The 25760-nt window shown below is 37.1% G+C and overlaps 1 protein-coding gene across 11 annotated transcripts in view; it reads right to left on the minus strand.

Annotated features, from left to right (window-relative positions):
• The window catches only part of LOC136218525 (oligoribonuclease), a 54017-nt gene that overhangs the window by 19982 nt on the left and 8275 nt on the right, over positions 1 to 25760 (minus strand). For 10 of the 11 annotated variants that reach the window (XR_010683820.1, XM_066005446.1, XM_066005447.1 and 7 more), the window contains 4 exons: positions 23089 to 23165; positions 18810 to 18891; positions 18682 to 18737; positions 1702 to 1788 (listed from right to left, as the gene is read on the minus strand). Coding sequence is in view for 10 of the 11 variants with exons in the window: in XM_066005446.1 (XP_065861518.1) it covers positions 1702 to 1788; positions 18682 to 18737; positions 18810 to 18891; positions 23089 to 23165 (302 nt within the window). In the remaining variant the exon portion in view is untranslated. The remainder of the gene's footprint in view (positions 1 to 1701; positions 1789 to 18681; positions 18738 to 18809; positions 18892 to 23088; positions 23166 to 25760) is intronic. The other variant, XM_066005448.1, reaches the window with a different exon arrangement.

Genomic DNA, 25760 nt, shown 5'->3' on the forward strand with positions numbered 1-25760 from the left:
CACTTGTTCTATCTTCCGAGTTCCTAAAAACATTATGAAACTCCACTCCCTCTTTGTCACGATTAATTCTAGTTTTTTAGAAATAGAAATTCAATTGATTTTAGAGGGAGAAATTAACGAAGAGGAGAGAGAAGAGAGAGAAAGAAGAACAAAAATAAGAAATTAAAGAGATGGAGAAGATGGTGTATTTGATTTTTAATTTTTATTTTGAGGTTTATTTGTGATAATTAGATAATAAAGGATTTTAATTTATAAAATAAATAACTATAAGGACCAAATTAACTCTTTTTCTTTTGACTTTTAACACCGTTAGTCAATTTTGTAGGTGTTTGCTAACGGAATGAAGTACATGGTACCATTTTGTAAACTTTTAAACCACACGGGTGTTGTTCGAAAACAGGTGTAACCACAAGGTTTATTTTTGTACTTTTCCCAAAATAAAATAATTACTGTACACACTCTAAATAGTTTGGCTAAAATAATTATACAACAAGGTGTTCTAGCAGATTTGTTGCAAGTATGAACGTGTGTTGAGACAATTTTTGATGGGGCTAATCTTTAGGTTTATATAAAACTAGTAAATTGCTTCCAGAGGATATATAATATACTGGTAAAAGCTTGTTATTCTATTGAACATGAGCTCCTTTTTCCTTGCAACAGTTCTTTGTCCGGAGGATATATAGTATATCCTAAATTTTTTTTTTCAGGAGGGAGGGGGAGAGGGAGAAAAAATTGCAGTAACATAACATAGAAAGCAAAAGAAAATAGCGCAATGTACTGAAAGCCCACAATTAATCACACACTTCGATTCTTGGAAAAGTAAATGCTATAAAAACATATCAAAATTCTTTGCAAGGAAAATATTATTATCAAAATCCCCTCCAGTCTATAGAGTACTTAATCCCATGAATATAAGAGGTGCACTTCACCAAGCATGTCATTTATCATATTTATGAGGAAAGACAAAAAAAAAAAAAAAAAGGCTATCTATCAGGTATATCCAATAGACACGCAGATGGCTATTTAGATGCTATTACCGATAGAGATTCTAGGATAGAAATCTACAAGCCATTAACAGTAACAAGCATACCTAGGGTCACAGTTGGTGTAATAGAGAATCGATACTCAGAACTCACTTTAACACGTTAGTATCAACCAATGAACACACAAACAGGCACAAAGAAGAGAAGGAAAAACTGAGATATTGTATTGATAGTAGAACTATAGAACATAAGGATTACAGTAACAGAAAAGGATAAATGAACTGAGATGAACCCAATCCCCCTCTCTAGCAATAATGGCAGAGCCTCTGCAAAGCAGCCAAACAGTAATATTATCATAATCTTCAATACCTAAAACATAACTAATTCCTACTTATACTCAACCTATTACCCAAACTACCCTCCAACTCATCTTCCCAAATAACCAACCTCTGCTAGACAGCTCATTCTCTACAGCTCACCCCTTCCACAACATTCCTACCAATGGCTGGGCCATCTCTATCAAGGACTAATATAATTTTGCTGGGCTGAGCTATTCTCTACTCAAAGGGTGTATCAAGTGCCCCTTTCAGATAATATGAAACTCTGCACACCTTAGTATGCCAATGTACTTCAGGAAATCATTTTGATAAAAATGCATTGACAAGCAATAATATTAACTAAATCTACTAGATAGAAGTGAAGGATATGAGCCAAGTACCTTTAAAAATAGGAAATCCATATATACTGAATTTCCTGCTAAAAGGGGTGTATACGTACCAACATGTCTTTTAACAAATTCTATAACCTGCATGATCACACATATAATCATATCAAATCTGTTTTTCTTTTTCCTAAGAAGCTCTTAAGTACATAATTTTCACCATTAAAAGGAAAAAACAAGAAAACACAAATAATAAGATAAGCTGAGGAGACGATGGTAAACAAAGCAACAAAAACTTCCAGAATCAAATCCCAAATAGACTCAATATGAAAAAGGAACAAGAGTATTATTGGTCGGGTGGTGCTTATAGAAACATTACAAGTTCTACTACAAAATTATCTTTACATCACAGAGCAAATTAACTTGTTTTCTAAAAGATACAATCTTATAATTTTGGGAAAGATATCAACTTATACTCATTTTGAAAAACAATAAATAAGTAAAGAAAATACTAACATACTTGTTCCTTGCAAAGAAAGAAAACTACTGGAACCAAGGACGAAGATAACAACAAAAGTGAATGATGCATAATGCATCTACAAGCTATAAAACCATATGATCCATTTATCATCAAGATCCACTATATAATATATATGTATAATTAAAAACCAAAATAAAAATTGGAGTTAATAACGCACAGCATGCAGTTAAATACTCTCAGATGATTGTGTTGTGGTTGGAAAGAGTGGAGAATGCTCAAGTTTAAGTACATTTTCAACTGCAATTATTCCCAAAATCTTATTGTTCTTATTGTTAGGAATCTGTTAATGAATTGGCACTTCTTACTAGGTCCGATGCCATGTCTACAACAATGATGGTCAAGAAAGCATTTATTGCAATGGTTGGCAACATGGAAACTATACTGTATAGGCATAGTTGTTAAAGGCGCCAAGGGATCCTGGAGCCTAGGCGCAAGGCGAGGAGCGTGCCTTAGAAACACGAGGTGCATAAAATAAAATAAAAATATATACTCTTTTACTAGTTAAGCATAAAAAAAAAAAACACATAAAAAGATAATACTAATAAATGCAAAAACACCAAATTAAGTTCATACTTCATAAAGACACCTATACTTTACTTCTTAACCTAAAATACCTAACTATAACTAATACTGCTAAATTAATAACCATTCATTGTCAATCAAAAAGAACACACGACAAAACTAAGAATCATCATCATCAAGATCATCCTCCAAATTAATATGGTCCTCTCCATATACTTAACGTGACTTCTTCTCCTAACATATACTTAACATGACTTATTCTCCTAATCTTTCTCTATTCTTTATATATTTAATTATGACTGGGACGCTTCATATTCTTAATTAAATTAAGGGTTAAGATTAATCTTATTTAAGTTAGATTAGTGGTTGAGATTAATAAAGCGGTTAGTTTAAAAAACTGTAAAAAAACCCTAAGTAAAACTGCCGGGCGCACCAGGCTCCAAGGCGCGAACGAGGCGCACAAGGCGAGAGCATTTTTTACAGCGCCTCAATTTTAAGGTTCAAGGCTCAAGACCTTGAAACTTGCTCGAGGCACGCCTTTAACAACTGTGTATAGGACAGCAAACTACTTTAACTGCTTTTACTCAAAGCTGTTACCTTGGAAATTCTAATTTCATCACTACCCATTATTCCAGAACAATCATTTCTTTCAACCAGTTACAGTTTACTTCACAGCCTGCTCAATGCCCAAACAAGCTATGAAACCCTAGATTCTTCCTAACAGCCACTACTAGGAAACAAAGGAAACTTCTTTTGCCCCATTTTCTAATGATTAATTCTTTTCAACCCTGAAAACAATAGTGCATGCATAGTCCAAGCTAAAAGACCTTAAATGAAAGCAAGAACTGCAGCAGAGTTATATAGCTGTCTGCCATTCCCAGTTCTGACTTGTAATTTCCTAAACAATTAAAGATTCCACCATTAAGCAGGTTTCCTAAGTGTAACTGTAAGACTTCTTCTATATCAAAGCATGTTGCCAAATATTTGCTCTTGCACGGTATGGAATGTTTTGTCTCTCAATTTGCTATCAATCACTGATGGAAACTCTCAAATAGAATAAGACTTAAGTGACATATAGAATAAGAAATAAGAATAAGAATGAGATGAGCAAAACCAGATTGCTTGTATTGATTAGGAAAATGGAAATAAGAAGGAGATAGAAACCAGATGCTAAACCAGCACCTCCCAGGGAAATCCTCCCTCTCTCACCAGGAGCCAAAATAGAATATAAGATTTGCCCAACTTCTCACACCTCACACATACCCATATATCAACCCAGCTCAGCTCAGCTCAACTCCTAGGATTTGTAACTAACTTATGTCACCTCACCATTCCTTGCTGTCATCTTCCTTCTAGAATAAACATGAAATATCTTTGGGCCATTTGTTGGTAGCACTTCTCTATCAATACCCCTCCATTTTGACTAGTCTTGTCTTCAGGACTTACTTCAGGAAACTGACTACGGATGGCAGCAGAGTCTTCCCAAGTTGCTTCTTCTTCTGCTTTGCCCTTCCAACAAACCCGCCACTGAGTTATGGGATCGCCATGTTGGACCACAGAACGGTGAGCAAGAATGGACTCTGGAAAATAGAAGTCAGAAGAATCCAGCTCTAATTCAGAGGGAAGAGTGGCCTCAATTTGCTGAGAATGAACAGCTTTCTTTAATTGGGAAATGTGGAAAACAGGGCCGGTACTAAAGGCTGCAAGCCAGATGACCCAGTTTAGCAACAAGCTGAAAGGGACCATAGCATTTAGCGGACACCTTCTGATTGGAACGATCTGCGACGGATATTTGGCTGTAGGGATGGAGCTTGAGATAAAATAAACCCATTCCACCACAGAAAAAGAAACATCCCTGCATGTTTTCACTTGCGCTTGTGCATGATATAAATGAACCTTAAGTTGACGGAAAACGTTTCGATCCTGTAATTCCCTCCGGACAGATTCCACCTGAATCTCACCTGGGAGGAACTGAAAGGAGACAATCCAGCAGAGCTGTGGAAAGTCGAGTTATACCAAAATTCGGCCAAGGCCAACAGCAAAGCAACACAAATATGATTCCATACAACGGTTCAAGACCTCTGTTTGCCCTTCCATTCCAGGATGATAAGAAGAACTCGTGAGGAGCTGCATTCCTTGTAACTTAAACAGCTCTTGCCTAAAATGGCCAACAAAAATCAGGTCCCGCTCACTCGAGATTGACTTGGGAATTCCATGATGCCGAACCACCTCCCGGACAAATATTTCGGGATGTTTTTGGCTGAATAAGGGTGTTTCAGCAAGATAAAATATTTTGACAAGCAATCCACCACAACCAACAAAGCATCATATCCCCTAGATTTTGGTAATCCAAGAATAAAGTCCATCTAGACATGTTCCCAAAAATGAGCTCACGCATTTCCAAGGGTTGTAAAATGCCTTCGAGAGCTAAGGAACTAGCTTTACACCTTTGACACACATCACACGACTGAACAAACATTTGAATTTCAACAGCTATGCCCAACCAATAAAGATTAGTCGCCAAACACCTAGAAGTTTGATAATAACCCGAATGCCCTCATGTTTTGGTACAAGGAAACACTTCAATCAACTTTGGGATCTGTAATGTATGTAATTGCATATAGATATTAGTGTAGGGACCTATAAGCATATTAGTTCAGGGACCTATTAGCATCTATACCACTTTGTATATAAATACCTATTGTTCCAATAATACACTATTGAGTTTTCTCAAACTACATGGTATCAGAGCCTGCCCTAGTGTGCAGCGTTTTTCTTTTTGTGTTTGCCCTAGTGTGCAAACTGATTTAGGGTTCCACCTTCTTCCGATTAGGGTTTTTCCGGCCATCACCTAGCCTCACCGCCCAGCCCAGCCGTCTACCCATCCTCCGATCGGCAGTTTCGCGGCGGCCCGGCAACATTCCGACCGGCGAGTGCACCGCACGCGCCATCTGACTCCGGCGACTCTCCTCCACGCGCCGGCGCGTGACGGCGCGTCCGGCCACCTCCGGCCACCGATCCGACTCCGACCAACATCGTTGGCTTCGTCTCCCTCCGATCGGCCTCCCTGTCCAGTCGATTTTGTGTTCCGGCGACTTTTGTTTTCGCACCCGTGAAGGTTGGTCCCTGTTTGTGTTTCCTTTTTGCTGAAACTTGTTGGGTTGTGTTTCTTCTTTGCTAAAATGGCTCAAGACAAAGATAAGAAAGTTGAATCTAGTAAAAATGTGATTAGTAGCATTATGATCTCTCCTAAGATTACTGATCATAAATTGACGGGTTCCAACTATTTAGACTGGTCTAGAACAATTAAGATTTATCTGCGTAGCATCAGAAAGACCCGTCATTTAATTGATGATCCTAAAGCAGATGATGAGGATTGGATGGGAGATGATGCCTGTTTGTTTTTGGGTATCAAGAACTCGATTGATGCGTCTATTATTGGTTTGGTTAGTCACTGTGAGTATGTCAAGCAACTTATGGACTATCTGCAAAATATGTATGCTGGGAAGGATAATTTGTCTCGCTTATACGATACGTATAAGTCCTTCTATACTACTGATCGTCAGGGTCAATCTGCTCAGGATTACTATATGCAGTTGAGGGCAATTTTTCAGCAGTTGAATGAATTGCTGCCTTTGAGTACTGATATAAGAGTGTTGCAAGCTCAACGGGAACAAATGTTTGTTCTTCGCTATCTGTGTGGACTTGGTTCTGAGTTTGAGGGTGTCACTTCTCAGATTCTCTCTAGTGCCACCATTCCTGATGCTGAGGAAGCTCTTAGCCGTGTTTTGCGAAGTGGGCTGGTTCTGTCACCCACTCCTGTGGTTCCTGCTTCCAGTGTTCTAGTCAGTCACAAGCCTTCATCTGACCGCTCTTATAAAGGTCCGACTAAGGGTGGTACTCGGGATACCAGATATCCAACTGAAGGGAACAGAGTCTTTCGGGACACCAAATATCCAACTGAAGGGAACAGAGTCTTTGAGTGCTATTACTGTCATGAGCAGGGTCATACCACGCGTACTTGTCCCAAACTTAAGGCAAAGGGGCAGCACAGGCACCGGTCTGCTCATGTTGTTACTAGTGATGCTACATCCTCTGGCCCGATCTACACCCTTACTGCAGATGAATATGCTAAGTATCAAGACTCATTAGCTCCTCAGCATTCTACTTCACCTATCACTGCTATTGCTGATTCAGGTAATTCTAATAAATGCCTCATCTCTTCGTCTTCAAAATGGGTCATTGATTCTGGTGCAACAGACCATGTGACAGCTAATTCTGAATTGTTCACCTCTCATAATAAAAAATTTCCTTCACATGTTGTTATAGCTGATGGTACACATTCCCCTGTTATTGGTTCTGGCACTATTAACCCAACTTCTTCTCTTTCCCTCTCTTCTGTTCTTAATGTGCCTGGATCTACATTCAATCTAATTTCTGTGAGTCAGCTTACTCGTTCACTTAATTGTTCTATCTCATTTTTCCCTGATCACTGCTTATTTCAAGATCTCATGACGAAGCAGATTATTGGTAGTGGACGGGAATCTGGCGGTCTCTACGTCTTGGATACAACTGTTAGAAGACCGGTTGCCCTCTCTAGTGTATCCACACCTTTTGATGAACATTGTCGGTTGGGACATCCTTCTCTACCACTGTTGAAGAAATTATGTCCTCAATTTCAGGATTTGTCTAGTTTAGATTGTGAGTCGTGTCAGTTTGCTAAACATCACCGTTTGTTTTCCCCTCCCCGAGTCAATAAAAGGTCAAGTTTTCCATTTGAATTAGTTCATTCTGATGTTTGGGGTCCTTGTTCCGTTGTGTCGAAAGCTGGTTTCAGATATTTTGATACTTTTGTGGATGATTATTCTCGAACTACTTGATTATATTTAATGAAAAATCGTTCTGAATTATTTACGCATTTTACTACCTTTTGAGCTGAAATTAAAACACAGTTTAATGTTTCTGTTCATACACTCCGAAGTGACAATGCTAAAGAATACTTTTCTGGACAATTTCAGTCTTTCATGATCCAGAATGGTATCCTTCATCAATCTTCTTGTGTTGATACACCATCCCAAAATGGTGTTGCTGAACACAAGAATCGTCACCTTCTTGAAACTACTAGAGCTCTTTTGTTTCAAACACGTGTTCCTAAACATTTTTGGGCTGATGCTGTCTCTACAGCATGTTTTCTGATCAATCGTATGCCTTCTTCCGTGTTACAACGTGAGACTCCGTATGGTACTCTCTTTCCTCATAAACCTGTGTTTCCTGTGTCACCTCGTATTTTTGGGTGTACTTGCTTTGTTCGGGATGTTCGTCCACAAGTCACTAAGCTTGACCCCAAAGCCATTAAATGTGTCTTCCTTGGATACTCTCGTCTTCAAAAAGGGTATCGGTGTTTTCCTCCTTCTCTTGATAAATATCTTGTGTCTTCTGATGTCACGTTTATGGAACATCTTCCGTTCTTTTCCATGGCGTCTGATATCTCCACAGGTGATACTGATGTTGATGATGGGCTGGTCTATCAAGTTCACCAGGTCTCGGATGGCTGTCCCCCTAAGCCACCTATTACTCAGATATATTCACGACGTGAGAGACCTCCTGCTTCTGATCCAGTACCAATTTCTGCTCCGCCTTCAGATCCTGCTCCTGAGTCAAGCCAAACCACTGATGAACTCCCCATTGCCCTTCGTAAAGGTAAAAGATCTTGCTCCCATCCTATTTCTGCTTTTGTTTCCTATGAGCGCTTATCTTCTCCTTCACAGTCTTTTGTTGCTTCCCTTGACTCTACTACTACTCCTAAATCTGTATCTGAGGCGTTATCCCATCCGGGCTGGCGCCAGGCCATGATTGATGAAATGAATGCTTTGGATGCTAATGGTACTTGGGACTTGGTAAATTTACCTGTTGGTAAGAAACCTGTTGGATGTCGTTGGGTGTTTGCTGTGAAAGTTAACTCTGATGGTTCTGTTGCTCGACTAAAGGCTCGTCTGGTTGCAAAAGGCTTTGCTCAGACTTATGGGGTTGATTATTCTGACACTTTCTCTCCAGTGGCTAAAATGGGCTCTATTCGTCTCTTTATCTCCCTGGCTGCCCACTCTAATTGGCCCTTGCATCAGTTAGATATCAAAAATGCTTTCCTACATGGGGACCTTCAAGAAGAAGTTTACATGGAGCAACCACCAGGGTTTGTTGCTCAGGGGGAGTATGGCAAAGTTTGTCGTCTCCGCAAATCTCTATATGGGTTGAAACAAAGTCCTCAAGCATGGTTTGGAAAGTTTAGTCAAGCAATTGAGGTTTTTGGGATGAAGAAGTGTAAGTGTGATCACTCTGTCTTTTATAAACATTCTGCTTCAGGCATCATTCTCTTGGTCGTCTATGTAGACGATATTGTTATTACAGGTAGTGACAGTTCAGGAATCTCGTCTTTGAAATCATTTCTCCATGGTCAGTTTCATACCAAAGATCTAGGAGCTTTGAAGTACTTCTTAGGAATTGAGGTGTCAAGAAGTAAGAAAGGAATTTTCCTGTCTCAAAGAAAATATGTTCTTGATTTGTTATCCGAAACTGGAAAATCTGGAGCTAAGCCATGCAGTGCACCTATGACACCGAATGCGCATCTCACATCAGAAGGAGAGCCCTTTGAAGACCCTGGAAGATATAGGCGCTTGGTTGGAAAGTTAAACTATCTTACAGTGACTAGACCAGATATTGCCTATTCTGTCAGTGTTGTTAGCCAGTTTATGTCATCTCCCACTGTTGATCACTGGACTGCACTGGAACAGATCTTATGCTACTTAAAGGGAACTCCTGGCCGGGGCTTACTTTACAAGAATTATGGTCATACCCAGATTGAATGTTTCTCCGATGCAGATTGGGCAGGAGACAAAGATGATAGGAGATCCACTACCGGTTATTGTGTTTTTGTTGGAGGTAATTTAATTTCTTGGAAGAGTAAGAAGCAACATGTTGTTTCTCGCTCTAGTGCAGAATCTGAATACCGAGCGATGTCTCAATCAGTGTGTGAGATTATGTGGATTCGTCATCTCCTCTCCGAACTTGGTTTCGACGTCACCACTCCGGCAAAATTATGGTGTGATAATCAAGCAGCGCTTCATATTGCTTCCAATCCTGTGTTCCATGAACGTACTAAGCACATTGAAATAGATTGTCACTTTGTTCGTGAAAAGCTAGAAGAGAACATCATTGCTACAGCCTACATTGGCACAAATGAACAGCTCGGAGACATTTTTACCAAAGCCTTAAATGGGGTTCGGGTAAATTACATTTGTAACAAGCTGGGCATGTCAAATATCTATGCTCCAGCTTGAGGGGGAGTGTAATATATGTAATTGCATATAGATATTAGTGTAGGGACCTATTAGCATATTAGTTCAGGGACCTATTAGCATCTATACCACTTTGTATATAAATACCTATTGTTCCAATAATACACTATTGAGTTTTCTCAAACTACAGGATCCAAGTCGAGTGTCTGGAGATGACTAGCCGATTCTTGCACATCTAGGTGCCATTGAAAAGAGAATAACGGGATGCGAGTTAGGATCCTGTTGCAAATTAGAAACTATTTACTATAATTGAGAATCGTTCTTAACCTCATCAAGCAATTGAGCCCCTTGCACCCAAACAATGGCGGTTAATTCCTCAACTTCAATAGAGGAAGGAACTTCTTCATCAACACATTTGGATAAGGCGTCTCCTATTCCCTTTTCCAGGCTTGTAACAGATTGAAAAGTTATAGCAAAGTACTTTGGCTACCCAATTTTGTTGATATGGAGTAGTAATCCGCTTTAAGAGGAGATGTTTGAGGATCTTCTGATATGTAAATATAGTAAATTTTGATCCCAAAAAAGGTAGGGTCGCCAATGATGGACAACCAAAGCCATGATTTCTGCTAAATTACAGTACGAGAGGGACTCATTGAAAAAAGCAATCGGCCTACTATGTTGCATCTTATTCCACGGCTAGAGGCATCACATGCCACCACAAAAGGAATTGAAAAATCTAGTAAGGCCAATATCGAGGCAGAAATTGTGGCCAACTTCAATTGGTTGAAAGTGGATTGCGCTTCAGCAGACCACTTGAAAGCATTTTTCTTTCTTACCTCAGTTAGAGGGCGTGTAATGCTCCCATAATTCCAGATAAACTTACGATAATAACTGGTAAGGCCCACGAAACACCGGACTCCTTTCACCTGCTTAGGAACCTGTTATTCTTCCACTACTTGAACTTTCTTAGGATCCATGGAGTCATCGGAACTAGTAATGATATGTGCCAAATATTCCCCAGATAATTTACCAAACTCACATTTCTTCTTGTTAACGAAGAGTTGGTTCTTGGAGAGCAAACTCAAAACCGATGACGAACGTGATAGTGTCATTGGCTATTGTCTACCGGTATATCGTCGAAGAAAACCAGAACAAAGTGTCGCAAGAAGGGGCAAAATAAATCATTCATGATGGCCTAACATGTGGGACAACGCGTTAGTGAGGCCAAATGGCATAACAAAATATTCGTAGTGACCATCGTGAGTACAAAAGATTGTCTTCTAAATACTATCCTCTTTCATTCGTATCTGATCAAACCCCAACTTCAAATCCAAAGTGAAAAAGGTAGCCCCTCTCAACTCATCAATCAATTCATAGGAATAGGAAATTTATCTGGGACAGTTACCTTGTTCAAAGCTCTGGAGTCAACACACTATGTCAAAAGTTATCCTTCTTTTTTACCAAAACTACGAGACAGGAGAAAGCACTTTTGCTTCGACAAATGACTCCGATTTTAAGCAACTCCTGAACTTAACAATCAATCCCCACCTTATGATAGGCACCGATAGAGATGAACACAAACCAAGCCCTGTGCAAGTACTAAATGGATCGGCAATCCCGAAGATTCTTAAAAGACAAATAGATTTTGGTAAGCAAGTCAACAAGGCTAGTTTGTTCTGTAGGAGCGAACCTCTATGTTGCTGATTCAAGTCTGTGTTTCTCCTCTCCAACACTTGCAACGTTGAAACTTAATCTTCAAAGTGAGTTAACCACTTCTTCAAAGATGAATCCTGCACCAGACTCTGTGTGGTGTTTTGTGCCCTGGGACTTAAAACGCATATAATGGAGTTCCCAATGGCGTGTAACCTCTCCCAAAGTCTTTAGCCATTCTATGCCCAAAACCATATCCAAACTACCCATGTCGAAAACTAGAGCCTCTACCGCACAATTAAACGCACCAAAACTGATTAGAAGTGACATTTTTTTGAAATCCGTACTCGGTGTCCATTGTCCAATTTGATCATCAACCCCACGAATTGGGTAATAGGAATATCTAGAGCTATAGCCAATTTCCTGGATAGGAAATTATGAGTTGCGACACTATCGACCAAAATGTCGATCGGAAAAGCCTTCAATTATGCGTTTAATTTCAGAGTTTGAGATTGAGTCACTATGTGCTACCATGCTATTGAACTCAAAAAATTTACTCACCACCATCATCTACTGGAGTAGTTTCTTCTACTTCCTCCTCTATACCAAGAATTTCACCCTCATCGGAAAGAGCTTCATCGTCTGCCAACAAAATTACTTGGAGCTTCGCCTCTTGATGAAGAGCGAGTTAGGTTAGGGGCTGAATTAGAAGATGTAATGCCTTGGATATTGAGAGAAATAACTCCTCCATATGAAACTGTCTGTTGAAGGATACGGTTTGGAGGTTTAGATTTAGGTCGCGGGTTATAACCCGTTTTCATATCAAAATGGTTTAAATAGGAGAATGGAGGGACTTACAATTCATTGCATCGGAACGAAACTCAAAACACAGATGTCACGCTGAAAACTCTTGCTCGAACGGATACAGAAATGCTTGAACGTCTTTAGCAACATACATCGTTGCCAAGCAATTCAAGCCGATGAGGACGCGCAGTCACTTGATTTTGTCTTGCAATCCTCCTAAAAAATATCCCAAGGCAAGTTATTCTAATAAACAAGGAACCAAGGAAAGAAGATACTCGAAATCTTCTATATAATCTTGAATGGTGCCTCCGCAGAGTAGAGAGTTGTTCACAGGGGTTCTGGATATCCAATCCGCTAAATCGCTTAAGGAGCTCGATGGTGAAATGCTCCCAAGTCAAAGAAGCGTGAACCTCTCGTACTAAAGCAAACCAATGTTCTGCCACACCAATCGAAGTTACACTGTGGAGTTTCATATATTGAAATCCATCCACGGGGATCGTACCCATTGAACTTAGGCAACTTGACCTTCTTAGTGACTAGCTAAAGTCCATCATTGTGTCTTTTCGAATTGTGTTGGGACAACTCATGGTCAATGGACTTGTGGAGCCCGGAGTAATGAGTACCTTCGTCATCAAATGACTTTCCTTGGTGCTTCACCCAATGCATCATGTAAGCCATGAACTCATTCTGTTTATCTTTCTCTGCCTCAATTGAGTATTTGATGCCCTTCACATCGATCAGTAAATCATGTACATCATTCTGCAATTCCTGAATTTGTTCCTCATGAGCATCCAATCGAGTTTGGGTTCGTGTTTCCATGGTTGGATCAGTTCTTCTCCTTCAACGAATCTGACAGGTCGGACCAATGATGGAAACTCGCAAGTAGAATAAGATTTAGTAACAGATAAAATAAGAAAGAAGAATGAGATGAGCAAAACCAAATTTATTATATATATATAAAATGAGGAGTCTAAAAAACACTTAGCAGAATATTGGAGCTTAGCAGGAGGCTTAAGTGTCGTTTTAATAGAATTTTGGATTTTCTGATTCTAAATAAATAGAGTTTCCTGGTATACCGGCTCCTTTTCTTAATACTGATATCAAAATAAAAAGACTTATTAGATCAGATTTCTCTCAATCTTCCACGAACGTTCACAACACTGCCGTTCTACTCTCATCCTTTATCTTGAACAGTTTCTAGAGACAGAGAGTTATTTTAAGTGTTTATCCCTAGCATATAAAGTGGTTGGTGGTGTTTCCTCAGATCTTCATATGGTTTCTAGCCTATTTCAACACATACCGCCTTTCTACTTTTTATCTACTCTCATTCTTATACCTATCAATAACCATCAATCTCTTCTCCCTGACTAGATCTCTTCATCCATCAGTTGGCCTTTGTAAGGTAAGGTTAGTTTCTCTAATTACTTTTTTATGTTAAGATTCGGCTTAATAGAAATCTAATTTTACTCTGATTGTTTGTTAAAAGTATTTTTGGTTATCATTAGAATTTATTTATTCTACTTATTAATTCTGGTTTGGGCAGCTGCATGATAATCGGTTACTTCAATCCAACTTCCGCTATCTAAATTCACACTCTGATTGTCGATAGGATTGCCGCTTCAATTGCTTAATGGGATTGATGAATGCTCTGAATTATGGTTTTCTTAAATTGAACTATGCTCATGGAGGCTGCTAAACCTTTACGAACTCCGGCTTCATCCGCTTCTGGTTCGATTCTTATCCCGATGATGCTTTGGATGTTTTTTGCAACTTCTCTACAATTCTTTGGGGACTTTGACATAAGGTAATATTTTTCTAACATTGGCTACAAATTTATCTGAAATGTTGTTTTTACTACTGACTGTTAATTCTTTTTACTAGGTCGGGTTGGAATTGTTTCCGAGAGATTATGATATGGAATGCCCATATCCTTTCAGAAATTTCATTAGGTTGATTATGCTCAAACGGTTGATTATGCTTCGTTATGTTCTCTTACGAGGATTTTTTCTTTTTACAGAGTCGATCTTCAAGGTAATTAAGAAATTTGGATCCTTTGTTTCTTTCATTTGATTTTGTTCTGATTTTTACATTCCCATCCTTGATGTTCTCTCTTTGTTTTTATAAATGGTTTTGTTTTTTCTTCTGTTATGGATTCTTTTGGTTTGTTGTTGGTTGTGACATAAGGTTTTCCTCTCCCTCTATTCTCCTTCAGGGGAAAATGCCAATCGACTCCATTCTTTATCCAAATCATGGTCAGTCAGTTCGGTAATGCGTTTAATTAGGGATTTTGGATTCCTGGTTAAGGCTTATTGATTCAAGTGACTTTGTTTTACATCTCATTATTTGAAATTTGATTTCGTTTTTGCCTTTCACAGGATTATACAGATGAGTGGTTTTCCTTTCTCTCAATTTTCGACTCATCTCCGTTAAAGAAGTGATTTATGTAGTTTCAGTAGAATGTAATATGGTTCTTATGTTTTAATTTATTATCTCCATCCAATTAGCATTATAAATTATTTTGAACTGTTTTCAAGGGTTCATTTTGCTTTACCTGAAATTGGAAATAGCAATTTGGACATCTATCTTTGTGCACATGTGATCACCTCTTGGAGCATGTTATTCTTGCATGTTTCCTGTTATATGTAGTTTAAATCATTTGCCCCTTTTTGTATTGTTATATCCGGGAAATGAAATAATATGTGCAGTCAGATCTTAGAAATCAGCTTTCACTCCTTATTTGTCCAATGCAATAGGTAATAACTTATGTCCTTAATCATAATGAATTGTATCAAGCCATTCGTTGTTATTGAATCTGATTTTCTTTTTACACCTCAAAAGAAATTTGATAATGAGAGAGTCGAACATTGTCTCTCCTTAACTTCCCAGTTCAAAAACTAGCAACTCTATTGTTCATATTTCACTAGATACTGGTGAAATGGTGGAATACGTTGGCATTTGTGGTATTGTTCATATTTGAATCATGTATTCTTTGGCTTCATCTTTGCCTTCTATATCAAAACATTGAATTTCCAACAAATATGACGAGTTCTTGAATTTAAATTAATTATCATTACGATTGGAGTCCATCAAGGTTCCGCACTTAGCCCATTTCTTTTTGCCATCGTTATGGATGAACTAAAGAGTTCACTTCAAGATGGTATACCATGGTGCATGCTGTTTGCGGATGATATTGTGTTGGTTGATGAGACGAAAGAAGGCGTGGAGAGGAAGCTGGAACTATGGAGACAAACTTTGAAATCTAGAGGCTTTAAGTTGAGCCGAAGTAAGTCAGAATATTTGGAGTGTAAGTTTAGCGGCGATAGGAGTAGGGAGGCAGGGACAATCATCCTAGATGGGAGAGTTGTCCAGGCCTCGGATTGCATCCGGTATTTACGGTCTATTATCCGAACGGATGGAGAAGTAGATGGAGATATTGCTCATAGGATTAAATCTGGTTGGTCGAAATGGAAGAGTGCTACGGGTTTCCTTTGTGACCCCGGCATGCCTAATAGATTGAAGGGAAAATTCTACCACACGGCAATCAGACGAGCATTATTATATGGTACGGAGTGTTGGGCAGTGAAACACTGTCACATTCATAAGTTGTCGATGGCGGAGATCCGTATGTTGAGATGGATGTGTGGTCATACGAGAAAGGATCGGGTGAGTAATGAAATAATTGGGACAAAAGTAGGGGTTACATCTATTGAGAATAAAATGAGGGAAAACCGACTAAGGTGGTTTGGCCATGTAAGACGAAGAGTGCTTGATGCGCCGGTAAGGAGGACTGAAGAGTGGGAAAAGGATGTAGTGGTGAGGGGTAGGAGAAGACCTAAGCAAACTTGGAAGAGGGTGATCGAGAGTGATATGAGTTTATTGGGGATTGAGGAAAATATGGTAGTGGATAGGACAGAGTGGAGGGAGAGAATTTGTGTCGCTGACACGACTTGATTTCACAGTTTTATATGATGGTTCATGTTAGCCGACCCCGTATCACTTCGGGACTAAGGCTTTGTTGTTGTTGTCGTCGTCGTCAAGTTTGTCTTGTCCTTAGGCTATTGTACTATTATTGTCAAGTGTTTCTGCAAAAGTCAATATCAAATTATGATGTACTTCAGGGTCAAGCAGTCAGTTCTTTTACTTATGTCCTTAATCATAATGAATGGAATCACGCCATTCATTGTTTACTGAATCTGATTTTCTTTTTGCACCTCAAAAGAAATTTGATAATGAGAGAGTCAAACTTTGTCTCTCCTTAACTTCTCAGTTCAAACACTAACAACTCCGTATTTTTTAGTATTTCAATGTATACTAGTGAAACGGTGGAATACGTCGGCATTTGTGGTATTATTCATAGTTGGATCATGTATTCTCTTTGGCTTCATCTGTCTTCTATATCAAAACATTGAATTTCCAACAAAGATAACGAGTTCTTGAATTTAAATTAATTATCATTCCTTCAATTATAATTAATACATATAGTTTATGTTGTCCTTAGACTGTTGCACTATTATTGTCAAGTGTTTCTGCAAAGGTCAATATCAAATTATGTTGTACTTCAGGGTCAAGCAGTTAGTTCTTTTTACTATATATGCAGAAAAACCATATCTAACTTTAGTTATCTTTTGTAATAATTTTTTAATAATCTAGCCCTTGACTAACAAATTTCTTTATATATGTGGCTCTCTTATATATCCTTGCACATTTTATACTCAAACCTTTATATTAAAGAATTATCTATGGCTAGGCAAAGCAATGTTTTGGCTAGTGGAAGCATTCTGTTTTTGGTAAATATTTTTCCTAAACTACTCTCCACCAAGAAACACCAAGAAACAGTGGCCATGGGCTGTCTCAACATAAACCAGCAGCTATTAACAATATATTACCAGAAGCAGAATGCTTTCAAAGAATAGAATTAGCTGAGGAACGAGTTAAAATGAAAGATCGTCTGTTAGGTGGAAGGCGGTGAATGATTCTACTTGCATTTACTGCAATTTAGCTCTTGAGAACATGCAACAAAGAAGGTGGGAGAGCTAAGAGTAAATCCTTGCTAGCTACTTTGGGAAGATTAATGTTTTTAACATGTGCTTTCTTTCGGTGACACTAAGACTTCACCATAAAAAAAAAAAAAAAAACTTATCATTTTATCCCGCAACGCTTATATTCTTTTCTCTTCAATGTTTCTACTGTTACACTTTTTTTCATATACAATACATAAAGAAATATATTTATAAAAGTAACAACATACTAACATGAAACAATTACACATTTTTGGCATACATAAACTAATATAATATATTTATAGAAGTAACAATATACTATAAAAGTTTAGTATTTTATAAAAAAAAAATTGGTTTTAATTTTCATTTTGGTTCAAAGGGATAAGGGTCAAATTTAACCCTAACGTTTCAAGCCAAGTGCAGATTTAGCTCTAATGTATGAAATAATGCAAATGTAACCTTAAAGTTTCCAAGCTATCAATTTTAGGTTTATGCTTTCGAAAAGACGAGTTGACTCGGATCTTCCAAACAAGTTTGTTGCTACATACATTTTTTGTTGGTTTTTCGTAATTATATTAATAATACAGTAAGTATTTTAACAGTTTGACAAAAAAAATTGTGCTTAACTTATATGTAGCGTATTTAATTTTTTAGCATTTTAACAGAATTTTTGTAATTTTGTTAGTAATTGATTGGCTCAAAATATGAATTATTGTACATTCCGTGCATTGCACGGGATTAAAGCTAGTTGATTATATCGATTAGCAAAATGGAAATAAGACAAGATAGAAACAAGATGTTAAACCAGCACCTCCCACAGAAATCCTCCCTCCCTCACTATAAGCTAAAATAGAATAATAAAACTTGCCTAAGTTCTCACATCTCATGCATACCCATATAACAACCCAACGCTACTCCTAAGATTTGTAACTAACTTACCCACCTCATCATTCATCTCATTCAAAAACAAAGGCAAAACTAACATCTTGCTCATATTATCAATTAATAATACTCCAAGATAATCCTTTTGGAAAGACAATTTCAATAAAATCATGCCCTCAAACATAAAATCTTCTTTATAACTTGCTACTTAATCATAATGCATGATAACAATAAAATGCCAGGACTCGAGCATGTTGCTGGATCGACAAAAAATGCATCATATGCAGCCATCTCTAGAAAAATGTAGTTCCAAAACAAAGACTTTCGGTTGATAGATCATGCATACCTGATTTTCCGCTTGTCTTTCACTCAATGTACTTCCAACCACTTTCTCTGTCAAACCTAGAAATTTGATGACTTGTAAAATTGCCTTGAGAAAAGTATCACACGTGTACTCCAATAATGTGTTCTTACCACTAGCTGCATGATGACTTTGACACCATTCTCCCATCTTCTCTAAACAATCTTTAGTCTGATGGACAACCAGATCAGGACCCTAAAAAAAGAGATTAGTGACCAATAAGTTGCAGTTCATCACATGTATATTGTCGAAAATCAATTAAAATTCCCAACCGGGATATTGCAATTGCTACATGATAGGTCTTAAATTGTACACGAAATGAAAACATAGTAAACTAATTTATATGCACACAAAGCTTAATTAACATTCTAATGTACTTTACAACAAATAGTTCAATTTCACCATATCTGAACATGAAAAATTATAGCAAATTTAAAATGCATATTTTACAACTTAAGAACCAACAAATGACGGGCACGTGACTTGTATCCTACATTACTGAGGCGCTTGTCCTAAATTGTACACCAAACAGAAAACATAGTAAAATAATTTATTAGCACACAAAGCTTAATTAACATTCTAGTGTACTTGAAAAGAAATAGTTCAATATCACCACATCTGAACATGAAAAATTATAGCAAATTTAAAATGCATATTTTATAACTTATGAACCAACAAATGACAGGCACGCGACTTATCTTACATTACTGAGCCGCTTGTTAAGGCTTGAATGAATTATCTTAGAGCTCTTATTCTAAGGACATACCCTGTTCCAGCCTAGGAAGTACCACTGCAGGTACTCGTACAGGTGCAGGTATGACAAATGGCATTTTTTCAAAAACACGACTCGTACAGATACAGGTGCAGGTATGAAAAATACATTTTTTAAAAATATGACTCTGGTATGACAGGGATATGCGAAAATTTTACATATGTACCAATAGAACTAGAGAAGAAAAGGGAGTGACCGGGTCGAATAATACCATCATCTCAACACACTATTTTTCAATTTCAATTTTTTTTTTTTTTTGCACACGAGTACACCAATATGGACACACCACAACAAGTTCAGTTCCTTGCAGCAGGGTGATTTGGTGGTCACAACCTCGGACCGGAGGAAGCCCCTTTGGTTCGCGAAATACATCAGAAAAATCCGCTTATAGCCTATCCACCGAGGTTGTATCCTACACCAAATGAAGTCCCAACTTCTTTGTTTGGATGATCATACCCTGCCATGGACCTGCTTCCCAAAAACTTAAGAGTTGGTGGTGATCTCTTTAATTAAAAGAACCATTGTTCCTAAATTAAGAAAAATAGGTACTCCAAGGAGGGGCAGTAACAAGAACAAAAAGATCGCGCTCGACTTCCCAGTGGAAACACCCGTGAAGAGATCCTATTGGCGGACCCATAACAACAAAGTCCAAAGTGGAATAAACTTTCTTAGCTAAAAGACAGCTAAGCGACCTACTAAAATAAACTACTGACAAAACAGGAAATAGGAATAAGAAATAAAGACTAGTAATAAAGAGGAAATAAGACATCTTTCTATCACACGCTCCAAATGATGTCGGCGATATTGCTGACCCAAAAAAGCATCCACAACATTTATCGCCCCAAAAAAGCATCCACAACATTGGATGTCCTTTTTACTTCATTCCGTTATGAATTTTGAGTAACTTAACTACATGAGCCAAATTGTCAAATACTAGCAGTCCAAACAGTGAAATAATATGCAATGTTTTCCAATCTGTCACTAAAGGAAAATTAACATCCAAAAAGATGTATGAGTTAAAGATACATGCAACGAGGTAGACCTAAAAATCACTTGAGATTGGTTTTGGAAATGATTGTTTCAAATGATGAAGGCAACATGCAACGAGGTAGACCTAAAAATCACTTGAGATTGGTTTTGGAAATGATGAAGGCAATTCTTGGTGTAAAGACAAAAACAACCACACATAATTATTGCATCATGGCGACTATGGCAATACATAAAATCACACTTAATCATCTCAAGAACCAAGCTGAAGTGCTAAATATTGCAAGTACGCGAGGAATAAAGCACGAAGTAGCTTGATGTTAATGTGGTCATTATAATTCAGCCCAAGATATTTGGCTTATATTTAACAAAGGTTGAGCAATAGTAGTTATATTAAAACAAGAACAGAAGTTGATTAATTTTCTTCATAAAGATACCAATTGTTTGCTATTGAATTTATAAATATATTCAGTAACCATGTGTAAAATACCCAAGCTGGATTGCCAAGAACCAACAAGAGTGGAACCTTCTTTTGGGCTGAGCTGGAAGTTCAGACACATTGGCCAAATCCAAGCCCAAATAAATATAGATAGACAAAGGAAGAACATTACTCCTTTTTTCCTAAAAGACTTTTTAATGAAGGTCTTCAAACACCCTCTAGCACCAACTTTTATCAGTTGATATAGGACACGAAAAAACTGCCATTGCTAAACCAACCAAAAACTGGTTATAGCCCCATTCTGAAGGAACTAAAACCTCTTAATTCAACTTAAAATTACAAAGGAATCTGAATAGTTCCAATGAATGAAGTATTATAAATGAAAAAGGTGGGAAATCTAAATCCAACTTTCTTCCTGTCAGATTTTAATATGAATTGGGCCTTCAACAATCAGCTTGAGATTTTAGTTCAATTAGTTCTATGACATGGTATCAGAGCCTAGTGCACGCTTCAAGCCTAGTGCACATTCGCGTGCGTGGATGTGTCACATATTAATATGAATTAGGCCTTTAACTATCAGCTTGAGCTTTTAGTTCAATTGGTTCCTTGACACTTCCCAATATCATATATTCCAAGTTGACCCACCAATTATTCAACATTACATTTTGGATTAACCTAAAAATAATTTCCATTTGCACCTTAATGGTCAATTTTCCAACTTACACATCTTTGTTGAAGTATCTACTAGGTGACACGGGTACCTTCATGTACCCAGTTTCACCACCAAACAATTAGATTACTTAGAATCTATTATTCATGATACAAGAGATAAAAATGATATAAGCATAGAACTAAAAGCAAGATGGTTGAACTGAAGAGGTGCAACAGGGTATTATGCGATAGAAATGTCCCTATAAAACTAAAAGAAAAAAAAATTATAGAATCATTCAACTAACAATGCTATATAAAAGTGTAGCAGAGATAAGAACGTTGAGATTGATGATGAGCACACGCAGATAAGAGTAACAATGAATATATTGAAGAAAAGTTAAGTGTGGCAGGTAAAATAAAGGAAGAACATTTGAGGTGGTTTATACATGTTCAATGTTGGCCAACGAATGTTGTCATGCATGTGAGAGGAATCCATATAGGTGACCCCAGCTAGTTGGGACACAGGCTTGGTTATTATTGCACACATTTTTTATGTTGTCAAAATCCAAACCATTCTCGGTTAGAACTCTAACTTATATTAAAACTTGGGTTTTTAAGAGATGAAATGAAACAGGCTTCATTGAAATATTGAGTACACAACCATGAACCATCTGGCTGGTCCAGGCTCAGCCCTTAATTAATAAGTTTGGCCTCAATTTGACTTTCATATTTTCTTAACAATATTGACAATGAAATCATGACTGCTATCAAATACTAAAAAGGCATGACTTATAAGTTCCTAATTACCCTTATCTCTATTTCCCAAAGCATACCAGTAGTTTGCAAGAACATTGCAACTGCCAATCATATTGCCAACCACTTCTGTATCAAATCTGGAATCCGATTTTCTTAACAATATTAACAATGAAAACATGACAGCTATCACTAAAAACGAAAAAGGCATGACTTATAAGTGCCTAATTACCCTTATCTCTATTTCCCAAAGCATACCACTAGTTTTCAAGAACATTGCAACTGCCGATCATATTGCCAACCACTTCTGTGTCAAATCCAGAATCCTATAACTGACTTTTATGCAAATCGATGCTGTATGTTCTCTACTTTCTTAAGTTACGTGATAATAGTTACTCTTTTTGTATCAACGAAAAAAACAGAGGAAGGTCAGTAAGTTGAAATACTAAAGAAAAAACCTGAGATCCAATTAAGATGAGCACAGGAGTATTTCATTAGCATTAGCCACCATGAAAACAAAGTAGTCAAATACTGCAATACTTCTACCATATACCTATAACTGTGATGCTTCCTGAATGATTGATTTAGAAAGCTAAGAAAATAAATTCATGAAGACAAATTTGAAACAGAAAATCTTCCAAGGGTAGCATGCATGCACATATGCAAATGGCAAGTTACATAACCTATGACAACAAATGATAAAACTATTTTAACAAATAAAAGATTAAAAGTTGAATGCAATAAAAAATGAATAAACCAAACACCATAACTGCTACAGACTGAGAAATACCTCAACTGATTTAGTCAAATTGCCATCCGTAATTATACAAGCAATTTCCAGAATTCTATCAACTTCGACATTCAAACCTGCATATAGGCAAGGAAAAGAAGTGCTCTAGTTTCACACCACTGGTATCATCAGTTGAAAACCAGAGTTACTCGTACATGGAAAAAAAATATGAAAGAAAAAGGCAGCTCATGTCGTACTTTCAAGCACATATTATATATCAGCTCTCAAAACATTCCATAAACAATGCTAACTTATTTCTTCAGGTAAGAAGTCCTTGTTTTTCTTCAATTCTCTCTTTTTCTTTGTTTCAAAGTCACAAGCTACATTGATCCCAGTTCACTCATACTCTAATCAACCTAATACCACCTTAACCTATAAAAAAATATTGTCATTTTGATTAAGAATGTGTCGCTATTGACGAGTTTTTTTCTCAGAGGTTTCTTTTCCTCTTTTTGTTTTTTCTCCTTTCTCTCTCGGATCATGGAATACATAAATGAGGCATGTGCAAAAATAACTTTGGAAGAAGATAAGGACGCAGGGGTAGTTGACAGTCCGCCTTTTACGTCTGATGTGCTTATCACTCAAGGCATCAGTATCCCGGAATCTTTGAGCTGGTTGAAGGATAATGGCTTTCAAAATGTCATTGTGGATTGGATTCTCAACTTTTAGTCAATACTATCAATGATTAAGAGAATGTGAATTCTATGTTAGGCTTTATTGTTTCTGATTGTAAATCCCTTACAAGGGAAATTCATAACTGTTGTGTTCAGTTTGTCAAGAGATCTGCGAATCTAGTAGCTCATACTTTAGTTAGGGCGATTATATGTTAGATTACGGGGATTGGGGTGCTTTACTCCCTCCTTTCTTGTTTCAGTTTTAAGAAGTGATTAATAGATTTCTTCTTTTCTTTTCAAAAAAAAACCTAATACCTCCTTCCTTTCACAACTATTGTGATTTGACGATTGCCACCATAAAAGAATTAGATGGCAGACGAGGCATCTTTATGGGTCAGGTTTGGTTTTTAGTTTCCACATTTTTCACTTCACTTAGTTGGGATTCGGTTCTAAACAGTTTGACTTTACAAAAAAAAAAAAAAAAAAAAGTTATTATTAATAACTGAATCAAACCAATTACGACTATTGTGTTGTTTGGCTGTTATAAAGGCGTATAAAAAACTAAATTCAAAAAAATAAAACAAACAGCAGACCTACACCATTGGCTTTGTTAATTTAATCTTTTGGTTCAACTTTTTCTGTTTTTCAATTTATTTTAGAACTTGTATTATCAAGCTGTAAGGCTTGAACCCATCTAACAACAAGAAGGTTTGTGGAGTTATCAACATTAAAGTTTCTCACACAAGCTTGAAACCAATTCCAATCGAAGACGGCTACTATGCTAGACTTCGAATTTGGAGCTCAAAGTCTAGTTCAAACACAACTTAGCAACTGTTTAATTTTTCCGTTCTTCATTTTTCCTTTTTATTCTATGTATTGATGTTCCTGCATGGAGTTTAAGAATAAACCAATTTTGAAGTATTCAATTTTGAGTTTCTATTTTCTTGGATCACTCGTGAGAACATATTTTGATTTTGATCAATCTTGTTTTTCATGGATGGCCTTCCTTTTCTGTAGGTATGAAAGAGTTCATCTATGCACAAGTTCAATTGTTTCCCTTAAACATTGTAGCTGTCATTCTCTACACCAATTTGGCCTGGATTATAGCAGGACATGAACAATTTGAGGGAGACCTAGCTATTGATGGAGTAACTAATTATCCTTCAAAAAATGCTAAACATGTAATTTTTTACTTTTTATTTATGTTACTTTTATGACTAATTTGATCATAGTTAACTATGTGTTCACTTTTTCTTGGCCAACTGGAAGCTTGCATCAATTAAATAACTAAAGGTGACCTTCAAAAAGATATGCTTACCAAAGAAACCAGATGATTTGACTAATTGAACATTTATTCAGAGATATTTTTGTAAGTTTAAGCACACATATATGTGCTATTTCTACACATTCATGAAAATGCATTATTATGGCGTCAATAGAAACTTTCCTTGATGTACACAAAATTTAAATAGTTAAATAGAATCAGTAGGTCCCAAATGCATTGAACACAGATGATAATTTAGCTATGGATACAGCATTCTATAAGCATATTACTTTTCAAAAAACTGAAGTAACGAAACACTTCTAATTGATGTAAACTTCTATTATATTGTATGCAACACCGTCAGAAGAGCCCAAGTTCATGATAATTTTCCTATTATTTTAGCAGAAATGTTTTATTTACTTAGATGGTAACATTTACTTTCCTATTATTTAGGTAGTAGTATTTTATTTTAGAAAAAGATATGACAGTATTTTTTTCTAAGGAAGAACTCTTTCCGATTGAAACGTCTCATGTCTCCTATAAGAGGCAGCAACGTTTTCAATTAAAAAAAAATGGCCTAATGCTCCCCCAGCCCCCTTAATTTGTACAAATTGGTCATTTTACCCTTCCAACTCATCGAATGTCCTATTTACCCCCTTAACTCCATAAAAGTGGTATTTCTCACCCTCTCAACTTGTCCATTTACCTCCCCAACTCATAGAATGTCCTATTTACCCCCTTAACTCCATAAAAGTGGTATTTCTCACCCCTTACAATCCATTATCGATGTCTAA

This window comes from Euphorbia lathyris, chromosome 2, assembly GCF_963576675.1.
Source record: "Euphorbia lathyris chromosome 2, ddEupLath1.1, whole genome shotgun sequence".
NCBI classification, from domain to species: Eukaryota; Viridiplantae; Streptophyta; class Magnoliopsida; order Malpighiales; family Euphorbiaceae; genus Euphorbia; species Euphorbia lathyris.